At 36.2% G+C, this 13,523-nt stretch overlaps 1 protein-coding gene across 5 annotated transcripts in view; it reads right to left on the bottom strand.

Annotated features, from left to right (window-relative positions):
• Positions 1–12,587, bottom strand: part of LOC106871456 (protein sidekick-1) — a 648,066-nt gene extending 635,479 nt beyond the window's left edge. For 2 of the 5 annotated variants that reach the window (XM_052967540.1, XM_052967555.1), the window contains exon 1: positions 11,055–12,580. In XM_052967540.1, coding sequence (XP_052823500.1) covers positions 11,055–11,139 — 85 coding nt within the window. In that variant the 5' untranslated portion in view covers positions 11,140–12,580. Of the gene's footprint in view, positions 1–11,054 lie in introns of all 5 variants that reach the window. The other 3 variants (XM_052967564.1, XM_052967565.1, XM_052967545.1) reach the window with 3 other exon arrangements.
• Between the last annotated feature and the right edge of the window lie 936 nt (positions 12,588–13,523).

Genomic DNA, 13,523 nt, shown 5'->3' with positions numbered 1-13,523 from the left:
TACTATACTATACTATACATATATATATACACACACACAATATTATATATATATATATATATATATATATATATATATATATAATATTGTGTGTATATTTATATATATACGTATATGTATATTAATAATAAATCTATGAACGAGGTATAAACAGTAGCTGCATGACATCGTGAAGTATATTTGCCACTTAAAGGTGACTAACCCTTAAGGGTGGATGCTACTGTAGCTTGTAACCCCAGGAGGACCCCTCCACCAGCTGGTTATTGACACACTTTCTGTGCCCTATCAGTATTTGCAAAGGGAAGCCATCCTTCCCATTTTCAAATTGACGTGATACACACGGACCCGAGTTTCTGGGTATTGACCCGTCATCAGCATGTGACAATCAGCTTGTGACAATCACTGGTGATTGTCACATGCTGATGACGGGACAATACCCAGAAACTCGGGTCCATGTGTATCACGTCAGGTTGAAGATGGGAAGGATGGCTTCCCTTTGCAAATACTGATAGGGCACAGAAAGTGTGTCAATAGGCAGCTGGAGGAGGTGTCCTCCTCGGGCTACAAGCTACAGTAGCATCCACCCTTAAGGGTTAGCCACATTTAAGTGGCAAATATACTTCACGATATATGGATATTATATATATATTATTACGGAGATGTACTTGCATAGCAAGTGACCTGATCTGAGATAGTGTGCTGGAACAAAAACAATTGCAGCGTGGAAGGGGTTTATAAGCCATTTAAGAAACTAACAAAAACCGTTAGATTCACTTCCACATTTAAATTTAATTTGCCAAAATATTTTCGTCGCTTTGAGACCGTGACCTGTTCACTGACAAAATTCCGTGCTGCATCGCGGAATTAAATTAAAATTTTGAAATGAATCTAACGGTTTTTGTGTGTTTCTTAAATGGCTTATAAACACCTTCCACGGTGCAATTGTTTATATATATAATGTATATTATATTATATATATCATATTATATTATGTTATATTAAATATATATATCATATGTATATATATATATATATATATATATTATATTATATTATATTATATTATATATATATATATAATAGAAAATGAAAGAAGACCATCGTGTATATATGTGTGTGTGTGTGTGTGTGTGTGTGTGTGTGTGTGTGTGTGTTTGTCCTCCAACTGATGCTGGTGTGTTTACGGCCCTGTAACTTAGCGGTTCGGTACATGTGCTTTTGACCGAAGTGTAATTTAATAAGCCCTCCTCTTTCATGGATATATAAGGATGAACAATCGTCTATGTACTGTGTTGAATACATCAGGGAATGTTGATTTTTGTTTATTAATCATATGCCCTACAATGGTTTAAAAAAAAATAAAAGCAACGACCCCTTGAACAGTTTAATCCATGTTATAAAAACATGACACGTAGGTCACGGCTGAAACGCCTTTATTCATACGTTTGTTTCATCACGGCTAAGCTGAAGCATATCAACAAAAATAATTATAATATATTACATATATCTTAAAATAATTCGTTTGACATCCGTACTTCCGTCCGTTTCGACAGCACATGTGCGTGGGAGTAAATGTATACAGGAATAAGAAAAAAAAAAAAAAAAGCGTAAGGCACCGAGGGAGAGAGTTAGAGGGGTTGGAAGTTTTGGAAGCCGAACCAAAGATATAAGAAAAAAGTTATTTCAATAGAGAATAGTATAAAACCTAATGTTATTTGGGTAGATGTAACGAAGGCGGAAGAGTAGAAAAGAGAATATTGAAAAATATTCTTCAATGGAAAGCGAAAATGCAATACACATGCACACACAGCAAATGATCAGAGAAGTTAAAGAGAGGAGGGCTGCACGGAAAGCAAGAGTCCATCCGGGTCATGACTGCTATTACATGCCCTCGTTGTAACCGTGGGATTTCACGCTACAACTGACCTAATAAGCCACCTCAGGACCCACAAAGTGTAAAGATGCTAATCTGGTCATTTTCAGAGACTTGAAAGACCAAGGTCATGAATAATATGTACACTTTATCGTCAAACTCAAAATCAAAATGACGTTCAGGTGCTTTGCTTTGTAAAGTTTCTTTCTCAGCTACTTTTATTTTAGAAAAAAAAAGAAACCTGATAAAATAAAGTTTTAATGCTTAATAACAATAATATGCTGTGAAAGAAGTTTATAAGCATGACAAAAATATATATAATAATCACGTAATTCTGCAAATACTGCATGACACAAATATGCATATTATCAAATCTGCCACGAAATTCGACAGTTTAATTATTATCTCTTATCAATACTTACTAACAGGAAAAGAAGAAAAAAAAAAAGCTCATACGTTATGTGGGCAACATGTTGACTGGCACATGAACTTTTTTCACTTATTTATCATGATTGACGTATTTATAGATAACACAGATGAACTTTTATTAAGACAAAATTGTTATAAAAAAAAGCAAAAAAGGAAATATTAAAATTAAGATACTGGATTAAAATAAAGCAAAGATGTCTGTAGTCAGTTGAACTCAGAACCAAAGGGAATAAAACCAAACACTGTAAACAGGGCTCTTAAAGGCAGGAAAGGGATTCAACCAGTATATCGATCCGGGGACTAAAGAACCATGAAAAGGCCCGTGGATATTTGAAGAGGCCTTCATTAATAACGGGAAAAGAAAGAACTTCAGAGAACAAATTAATTTTGTGAGTACCCCATTTCCATCAGGCCGTGATCCGAAAGCAGCCTCGTTTTAAAATTAATATATTGGATCAAAATAAATTATCTACTCCTGTAATATGAGTCCTAACCCTTAACCTCCAATTGGAGAGCGTATTGTTGCATATTATACACAGATTTCTACGGTATAAAGACGCACAGAAACATGCACAAATAAATCCCCAATTTCATACATATCTTTGCCAAACAAGCTTTCTTTAAGGTAGTGTATCCACGATAATGTGAATATGTATGTGCGCACGCTAGTATGTATATAAGTATGCATTATAAAATATTGAGTAATTTCCTCACCATTCGCAGTCACGAAGGCGCACTAATATGAATCTGCATCTTCAGATGTACGGAGGGAAAGTACGTCTGAAGACGTAGCCGTAAATCTGCGCCTACGAAACCGATTTATAAGGCACTTGCAAACGTTGAATGCTACTTTTTTTCGTTTGTTCATCAATCTATCAACCCACATACGTTATCAGACACTCACACACAGCCTCAAAATGTTAATCCTTACAGATAATCGCTTTTGTTGTTAACCATAGATTAGCTCTGATTACACCAGCTTTTGATTAAATATCGTTCTTCAAAATACTGTAGCTTTTTTAGACGAAATGATGTGAGTTGAGTGATATTTAGCCATTATTTCTAATATTTCGGGCGACTACATTGAAGCCACATCATTGTAAATTCACAGTTTTCATTTTTATTTATTCTATTTTTCTCATAAACAATAATAGGCTGATCAAGTATTTTAGATTCTTTCTTTCGTTGGGAAGCGAAGTAGTACTGTTGCACTAGGTTGGCCGAAAACACACACACACACTTAGTCACTGATTACGACATTCATCAATAGAAAGATACCACAATAATGATTTCTTGTTTTTGAGGTCAAGGCCAATTGCTAAACGTGAGGACAATGGTCGATTACATCAACATTCTACATTATTAACTTGTACTAATGTTATTATCGATCACAAGATATATAAAACAAAGATGACTCTGCAATCAGTTGAACTCAGAACCAAGGGGGATAAAACCAAACAATGTGAACAAGGTCTTTAAGGGCAAGATAGGGATTCAGTCGGTACATCGATCCGGGGACTAAAGAGCCATGAAAAGACCCGTGAATATATGACGAGGCCTTCATTACAAACGGGGGCGGGGGAGACCCTCAGAGCCCAAATTAATTTTGTGAGTACCCCATTTGTACCAAGCCGGGATTCCGGAAGTAGTCTTGCTTTAATTTACAAAATTTCTCTTAAAAGCTTTAACTAACGATGAATCATTAATTTCGAGGGTCCATTGTCTTTGTCATATGAGTTGAAGAGGACGCCTCAACGTTGTCATCCAGTCTGCTAGAAATTGTAGTTAATCTCCCTCATATTACTAGTGGTTTAAGTAAAAAAAAAAAAAGGAAGATGCCTTGTATCTGAAAAAGAGGCGGGTTGGTAACGGCTGGAATGGTCTAGATCAGGGCTGGCGAACTTGAGGCCCGCTTGATATTTTCTTGCAATGGGCTTATTTAAACAACATTTAAAAAATTTTATCAAAAATTAAAGATTGTAATGAAAAGTAGCAATAAAATAAGCGGCAATAAATCAATAACCTAAAATCTTATAATTTTAAACAAACGGAAAGTATGAAAAATGTTTGATTCTGCAATTTGATTATTTGACTATTAGTGTATAAAGTATACAAGCGGCTCTCAAAATACTCTGTGGCCCGCAATGTAATTCGAGTTGGCTAGGCCTGGTCTAGATCCTAGCTCTGTTCTACTAGAGCAGCCTTAGGACTATATATCAATAATCTAGGAGCCAACATGGGGGTGGTGGCTCAGAGCACCCCACGTAGAGATTCTATGTGGTCAGCCCGTTTGCTAGTAAAAGTAGGCAAATCGGCTTCAAATCACACCATTAGTCTAGAAACATAAAAATGAAGGAAATACACGTTAGATAATGTAGTCCGGAATGCATTTTGTCCAGAAAAGGAAGACTAACCACATCTGGAATGCTTTCGAGTACAGATCTGCTCAAGAAATAAGGGTTAAACGACGACGGCAATAATCAAGACACAGCGAGGGGACCCCAACGTAGTCACTGACCCTATGAAAAAATGACAGCCAAATCTCCCTTCTCTATAATCTTAAAAAAGAACGAGATATTGGCTACAGTAATCTTAGATACATTACAACTGAAACGGGTTGGGGGGAGTAATGATTACAACTAGAATGCTTCTGATCAAATGTCTGCTTGACTGGTACAAATCTATCCTATATAGTTTTAAAAAGAATGACATACTGGTTACCGTAATGCAAGGTATACTATGAATGAAATAAAGAGTCAAGGCTAGAACACCGTCGATCAATGGCCTATTCAAGTCATGGCTGATCAGGGGTTATCGATTTAAGTGACTCCAGTACTTAACTGGTATTTCATCGATCTCGGAAAGTAGAGAGCCCAAATTAGCTTCGACGGTATTCGAACTCACTATAGGGATTACTATTATAAACTGAATGACGCGATAGAGTGGCTAAAAAACAGAAGGTAGAAATGGTCTTTTCCATGTTCTCTCTTTTCACGTTTCGAATTCCAGGTCGCGCTGTAATTAACTTTCATGTTTTTCTTCCCTGAACGAGACAAATATCGTTCGAAAATATCTCGTCTTGTATCAATGTAAAGCTGCAATCACTAGAAAGTGAGGGATTAACTTCTGCTTTTGTTGTTTAGACTCAAGTTTGACTTCGATTGAATAAAGTTCTGATAGCAAGCGACCATCTTTCATTATGTGTGTGTGTGTGTGTGTGTGTGTTTGTGTCTACCCTTTCTCATTTTCAAGGCGGCAAGGTTGTGATTTGAAGTATTTTCGACTCTTATTACTGATAATTCGAGCTACAGCGTAGAAGCTCCCTCGTTTATTCGAAGTAACAGATGGTAGTTTCTCATCCAAACAAACAGTGTTCATATATAATGTGTGTGTGTGTGTGTGTGTGTGTCTGTGTGTGTGTTTAAGCTGTAAAATAGATGCACACTCATAATACTCGAAAATCTATAAACTGTGATTCCATTTACTCAAACTTCAGGAATTAGCGTTTTGAATAAAAACAAAAAGAAAAAAAAAAAGAACTACCCGAAACATAAAGAACGTATGTAAATATAGATAGATAGATAGATAGAAGGATTTGCTGAGAGAGAAAGAGACACACAGATAGACACAGAGAGAGAAAGAGAAAGAACGAAAGAGGAAGAGACAGGTAAGAAAACAAAAACAAAAAACAAATGATAGTGAAAGAGAACGAAGAAAAGAGACTGATCAAGGGAAAGAACATAGATATTCAACGGGAGAGAAAAAAAGTTGAGCGAGAGACTATTTTCCCCTCCAGTTCAGACTATCAAACAATCGATTCTCCAGCGATACATATATATTTATATCAGCACGACACTGTACGTATGTATTGTATATGTATGTTCTGTATAAGTAAAGTGTATAAATGAAAAAAAAAAGAGAAAACGTAGGTTTGTTTATACAATATAACCATAGCACACAGACAGACAAACACATACACACATATATATATATACATATATCACATACACACACATATGTTCATGAGTGTGCGTCTCTGGTGACATTGTTGCGATGGATGTGTATAAATAGTGACGTTGAGTAAGGAGAAAAAAATGATTTGCAATTATATGGGGAAAAATAGAATCACACACACACACACACACACGCACACACATAATTAGTTTGCGTGAAGGGGGCCGAGCGAGGTGGAGAAACAAGTAATCGAGAAGTAAACAGAAAGAAATCACACACTGTGTGTGTGTGTGTGTGTGTGTGTGTGTGTGTGTGAGAGAGATAAGGTACAAAATTCAATCCTGTCTTCACGATCTCATAATTAACAGTGTTGAAAATAAGTAAAAATTTAATTAATATAGTACATACATTACACACACACACATGTATACACGTATATATAGACATACACATATATAGACAAAAACACATATACACATAAACACATATAAGCATACACACAGACATATATATATATATATTTCATTTCATTTCATTTCAAAGTTTCAGCTCAGAGCTGCGGCCATGCTGATACACACACATAACCGCATATATAAATATGTATAGATGTATACACATAAGCATATACACATAAGCATATACACATCTATAGACATATATACATACGTATATCGACACACACACACACACATATATATGTATATATATATATATATATATATATATAAACATGCATATATATATATATATATAAATATATAGATATAATATAAACATGTATATATATCTATATACATATATATATACATAGACATACATTTTATATATAAATACATACATACGCGTGCGCACGTACCTATGAAACGAAAGAAAAAATAAGCAGCACTTTTTTAAGAATATAATTAAGAACCACTATCTGTATTATCTGTACACACATGTGTATGAGTGAGTGCGCGCGCTCTGTGTGTGTGTGTGTGTGTGTGTGTGTGTGTGTGTGTGTGTGTGTGTGTGTGACGTTCATATTCAACAAAGAGATATAAGAGAAAGAAGTATTAATCAATCCCGCGATACGAGAACTCCCTCATTACACGACACACAGCACTTCGGTCTTCGTTATAGAACTCGTACATGTAAAGAAACATTGCTTTCTCACTGGTTTACAAACACACACACACGTAACGAATTGTTGTTTAAGCACCATGTCTGTCCTCGTTGACCAGGCCTTTGATCAAAGACATTCTAGCCGTGACGTCCCATCGATTTCCCCCACTTCTTTTTAGACATTGTGTATGACGGCATACACTATTCAATGTGTTCTTCCTTCCTTCCTTCCTTCTCATTCATTCATTCATTCCCTCCTATAAGACCGTAGTCTGTGATTTCAAGGATGATTTAGCTGCTATTTCTAGCAAGTCAAACGACCACGTAGAAACCCTACTTTGCTTACTATACGTGTATGTACGGTTTAGTTGACTAACGTGTTATGTATGTATATTACCAGGCGTACGGGTTGGTTGATAAACATGTGTAAGGATGGGTTCGTAAACATGTGTAACGTACAGAAGTGACAAAAGTGTGTACGTACGAGCTGGTTGGTAAATATAGCGTAATGGTTGACTGGTAAACGTGTAAGCAGTATTTTGGTAAATGTGTGTAATACCCGTTGGTAAACATGTATACATATATATAAGTTGGTTGATAAACGAGTAAACAAAAACGGTTATTTTGCCCGCGATTTGATCGAGCAAACATATACAATCAAAATCAAAGGCGTTGCAGCCGTGGCCAATACAAATTTTATTCAAAAATAGTATATACCGAGGACTACATGATCAAATGTGTCCTTCCTTTTTTTTAAAACAATAAGGTGTGATATAAGAAAGCTTCGACTCCTATTTCTAGCAATCGATCGACCACGTAAAATCTCCATCGTTAGCTCGCCGAGTTGTATGCAGTGTAATGCATGTGTAACTTTGAATCTGTTTGAATGAATGTATGTACGTGTTGATGGTATTGCACGAGTACACGCATGTTCCTGAGATTACGCACATATATGAATATATATACACACACATACATACATACATGTGTGTGTGTGTGTATATTTACACACACACACATAGGCATAAGGAAACCAAGTCGGAGGTAGGGCATATTTGTGTAGGTAATGCATAATATGTATGTAATATATATATATATATACCGTAAGTACATTTATGTGTTATCGTCAGCGCGCAGACACATGGCCGATTGGTTAGTTCGCTTCGCAATCACGAGATCGCGGGTTCGGTTCAGGTGCTTGGCAACATGTTTGTCTTTTATCATAATCAGGACTGAAGTAACTCAAGTAGTGTGAGTGAAAAAAAAAATATATAAGATAAACGGAAACTATGGAAGCCCCTCGGATTTACGATCGGACATGTGATTTAAAGGGAGACGCTTTTCACATTTTCACACACTTCTATCACAGGGATTCTGCCCCTAGATTACGTTAAGACTACAAGTGTTTGTGGAATACTCAGCCACTTAACCTACAATCAAGTCAGTTAGTAGTTCAGCTGATGGAACAACTGTCGAACTAATCGTTGAAGCCGACAGGGTCCATTTTACTTACATCTATGTCGTAATCTACACATGCGTATGTGTTTGTATGTTGATTACATACGCTATGGTGTGAATATATGTATAAACATACTGTATGAGTGCGTTGATGTGTGTGTGTGTATATGTGTGTATGTGTGTCTATGAATGGCTTAATGTAGACATGCAGTGTGTGTGTGTCGGTGCATATACGTGAGTGCGTGAATGTGGATGTGTGTATGTGAATTTACGTGAGTGCGCATTGATGTTTACATTTCTCAAGTGTACTCGGTAACGATGTAGAAGTTTTCAATTTAAATTGATTGAGTGATAAAGAAATTAAATTTAAATTAAGTGTAGAGGTAGAAGGGTGGTGGTGGCACAACTTACGATGACAATACAGATAGTAACACTATTAGAAGTGGTATTATTTAAGTATGCAAACTTACAATGAAAGAGAAAGAGTGAGAAAGAAAGCGGAAGAGACAGAATGAATTATAAATCTGCGTATATTCTGCTGTAGCTTAGGCCCCAACTCAACCGTGATAAAAGACATTCCAGTCGTGACTATCTTATTTACCTCAGATACAATATGTATATAGGACTATATCATCCAATGTGTCCTTTTTTCTTAATGCTTTTGATGTGATTTAAAGATTTTACTGCTATTTCTACTAGGCCAAGCGACCTCAACTCGTTGTATAATGTGGTTCTCGTTTCTCAGCATATAAAACGGCATGGTCACGATTAGACTATCTTTGATCATAGGTCTACTTACTTGTTCGGGGTTGACTTGGGGTTAAACAATAAGAACTACGTAAGGGCTCTGTAGTTAATTCTACTTTTATTCATTTATTTATGAATTTTATTTCATATTAGAGCGACTCTTCACCCAAGACTTAAAAGAAACCAATACGACTGTTTGCAGGGGAAAGTAGTTTGGGGGAACTAGTCAGGTTAAGGCCTTTATTAACATGCACAAGTTAACATGTGAAATAGCCTCATACATAATAATGAAACGGTGTCGCAAATTCGAATAACTGGGAGCCTGCCTTCCCATCGTCTACTCAGGTTCTCCGCTTTCTCTCTCTCACTCACACACACACATAAGATATTGATTTCTTATTTAAGCACATTCACAGGACAGAGAGAAAGAAAGAGAGAAAGGGAGAGAGAGAGAGTATGTGTGAGTGCTTGGAGTGGAATAGATATATGTACAATGTTCAGGCCGTTTTAATTTCCTTTTGCGAGTACGAGCGAAGTGGCACGTTCTGAACAGAGATTCGAAACCCGGTCGCTTCCGCAGTATCTTGAGCAGTAGCTTATTTCTTTCTACTTAGCATTGAATACTATTATTATCAGTAAAATCGACAATACATGACTGACATCGTATTTTGATTAACCATGAAGGGACGAAATGCAAAAATACAACTTCAACAAAATTTGAACGCAGAGCCCAGATGTCGTGGGGATGTTAACGTAGCGAAATCTCCGATGCTTGGCGCTGGCGTTTTTAGTTGAGCTGCAGGTCATATTTATTGGACAGAGAAGTAAACTAGATGTTGTAATAATGCCCATGTGTGTATCATAAGATTAACACACGACAAGAAAACCAGCACGACAGAAAATTCGAAAATGAAAGGAGGGGAGGTGAGAACAGATGATTATGTTACTATTTACCTGTGTGGTGAACTACGATGAAATTTTCGAATTACATTAATGAGACCAGACACCAAGGTAAGACCGGCTCCCTAAGCGGATACCAGTTCGGGCTTTGGTTGACACTTAACGCGTAACAAAATAATTATATATAAACGAATTGTATGCTGTTTAAAGGAAATAACAGTAATTTCTTTATGTAGCACTAGCATTTGCCGGGTTAGATTTATAACGAAAAATAAATAAGCATTAGTTACAAACATTGAAACCGGGTCGCATAATCAGCTTATCGTTGGCTTTTTACTCTTTAAAGCCATGTTTATTATTTTTTTTCTTTTCTTTATTTTACTGAAATCCATTTATATACATCGATAGATCGAACATTATGAAAAACAAAACCAATCTCAACGTAATCAACTGTAATAATAAAGATGACAATAATAATAATAACAATAATAATATCACATCTATAATTTCATTAAATGCTACAAAGGCAAGACTTGAAATATAGCGAAAACTTTAATAATGATAATTAAAAAAAAACAAAAAAAAAACTCACCGTTTGCCGAAGCATGAGGACTCCAGAGTAAATATCCAAGGATAAATATCCACATAAAATGTAACCTACTCCCCCGGTTTGTCATATTTTCCGGGATCTGTCCTTAAGTGTACCTTATTCTCTCTCTGCTTCAGTAAAAAGTGTAAAAGGCCGAGGTACAGTAAAACAAGTTAGGTATACACTTTGTTATTTGTTATTGCCTTCACCCACGACTGATAATTTTTTTTTTATCTATTTTCTGTTTTATTTCACTTTTTTTTTTTTCTACACAAGGTAAAACTGATTAGCTTTTAAGTTTTATCTTTAATCTAACAAAGCGAGAGACTGAAAAGGAAGTGATTTTTGTTTTCAATAAACAATAGGGCTATATATATATATATATATATATAAGCTGTGTGTGTGTTTATAATATGGAGGGGATAGAAGCGGTTTAAGCTATTCTCGAACAAACACCTTGTGTTTTTATGGGGGTAGGGTGACCTTTTCCTTTTCTTTTTTCCCCCTGTTGCGGCAGAAAACAAAACCACACACACACAAACAAAAAATAAAAACAAAATATGAATAATTTACAAACGATAGCGATTTGACGTTATGTCCAAGATTTTTGTCGACTGTTCATGGTTTTAAGTGGAAAATAACACCTCCAGTGTCCACACCGGTAAAGACTGTTGTGATAGTATTAATAATAATAGTAATAATAATAATGGGAATGATGGTGATAAACAAAAAGAAAAGGCCTCCATTCATGTGTCGACCGACCGACCGGACCGGTGGGCCGTATATAACTAAGTAACGTGGACAGTTCAGTTGTTGTTGTACAGGTGGGAAGAGAGACGATAGTAATGGTGGTGGTGGCAGTGGTGAGATGAAGAGAAACTAGTAAAATGAGTGAAGGTAGTGGGAGTGAGTGACTGACTGAGTGTAGATGGAAAAGGAGCGAAGGAGTTTTAAGCCAGTCAGTTAGTGATTGAGTGACAAAATAACCCTGTATTTTGAAATAGATGAAACAAAGAAAAAAAAAAGGTGTAAAGAAAACTATGAAAAACCCAGCCCGTTTTCTTTTTAATGTTTTTGGTTACTATCGCTTCCGTTTATGCAGGTCTTTCCCCCATTTTCTTTCTTTTTTCTTTTTTTACAAACTTTTTCCCTCTTTCTCATCCATCTCGATTTCTCTCCCACTTTCTCTCTTTTTTCTCACTGTATCTCCCTCTTTTTTTTTTCTTCCTCCTTTTGCTCCCTTCCCACTCTTTATCCCTTTTCCAATATTGTTGCTTGGTTTAAATAAACGTGATAGTTATTCCTGTGTGTAAAAATCGGCTGCTAAACTCGGCTGGCAATATGCCAAGCTGCCTCTGCTAAGCGTGTCCCGAGAGAACGAGGAGTGGAGGAGTAGGAAGAGGAGAGTCAGAATTCGAATGAGCGGGATAGATAGATAGATAGATAGATAGAAAAATGAAAGCTAGAGCGTGTCTTTCTTCTTTTCGAGTATTCTTGGAAAGGGAGTAAGAGACACCGATAAAGTAAGAAGAGAATGAGGAAAGAGAGACGAGAAAGAGAATTAGAAAACGAATAAGGGGAGTGAAAAGTGAATAGTGTCCTGTGAATGGCTTTATTTCATTTACAGTTAGAGAGATAGAAGGAGGGAGACAAAGTAAAACGAAGTGACAGTCGGGGGAGCGAGTAAGAGAGTGAAAGAGAAGAGTACGTGAAAATGAAAGATAGTGCATGGGTGAGTGAAAGAGAGAGGGTGAGTGAATGATTGAGCGAGTAGTAAGTGGTATGAAAGAGACAAGGAAACTATTGGAAGAAAGAGAAAGGGTGAGGCAAAGATAACGAGGGAGTAATTCACTTCTTGTTAGTAAGGGACTAATTATGATAGTCGGTAAAGAAAATTATTAGTGAAGCCGCAACAACCATACAGCAAACAGTAACGTTGCACATAACGAACCGACGTGGTAGCCTATTTTGCGATCGCTCTGTCTGCTAGAAATAGCAGCCAAATCTGTCCCAGCTTACGCTCCACTGGATTATGTAAGGAAGGATACGTAAAGTAACGGTTGTCCTGCATATCCTAATAAGACGAGAGGATTTCTGCTGTATTTTTTTTTAACAATATACACGTATTTATCATATGGATAGGTATTCATACAGGTTTATACTAAAACATTTTGTCGTAAATTACATACAATTTGCGCTCGTCCCCCACCCCCACTCAATTCTGAATGAGAGTAATTCAGATTTAAAAAAAACGTATATTTCTTACTTCAACACCTCGACTTGACCCGGGACGTTGTACATGTCTAGCTTCATGTATTTATATAAATTTAAAGTTGAAGAAAGCTGACTTCATTTATTTTATAAGAAGTCCAACAGGTTAATGATAAACACAAACAGTCGTTGTTGGTTAACATACACTTTATTAGAAAGTACTTGACTAAACATCAAAATCAAGCAATAGGAAAAAAATTA

Source organism: Octopus bimaculoides, chromosome 1 (genome assembly GCF_001194135.2).
Source record: "Octopus bimaculoides isolate UCB-OBI-ISO-001 chromosome 1, ASM119413v2, whole genome shotgun sequence".
NCBI classification, from domain to species: Eukaryota; Metazoa; Mollusca; class Cephalopoda; order Octopoda; family Octopodidae; genus Octopus; species Octopus bimaculoides.
The sequence above is the reverse complement of the archived record's forward strand: the minus strand, read 5'-3'. Positions and strand labels throughout refer to the sequence as shown.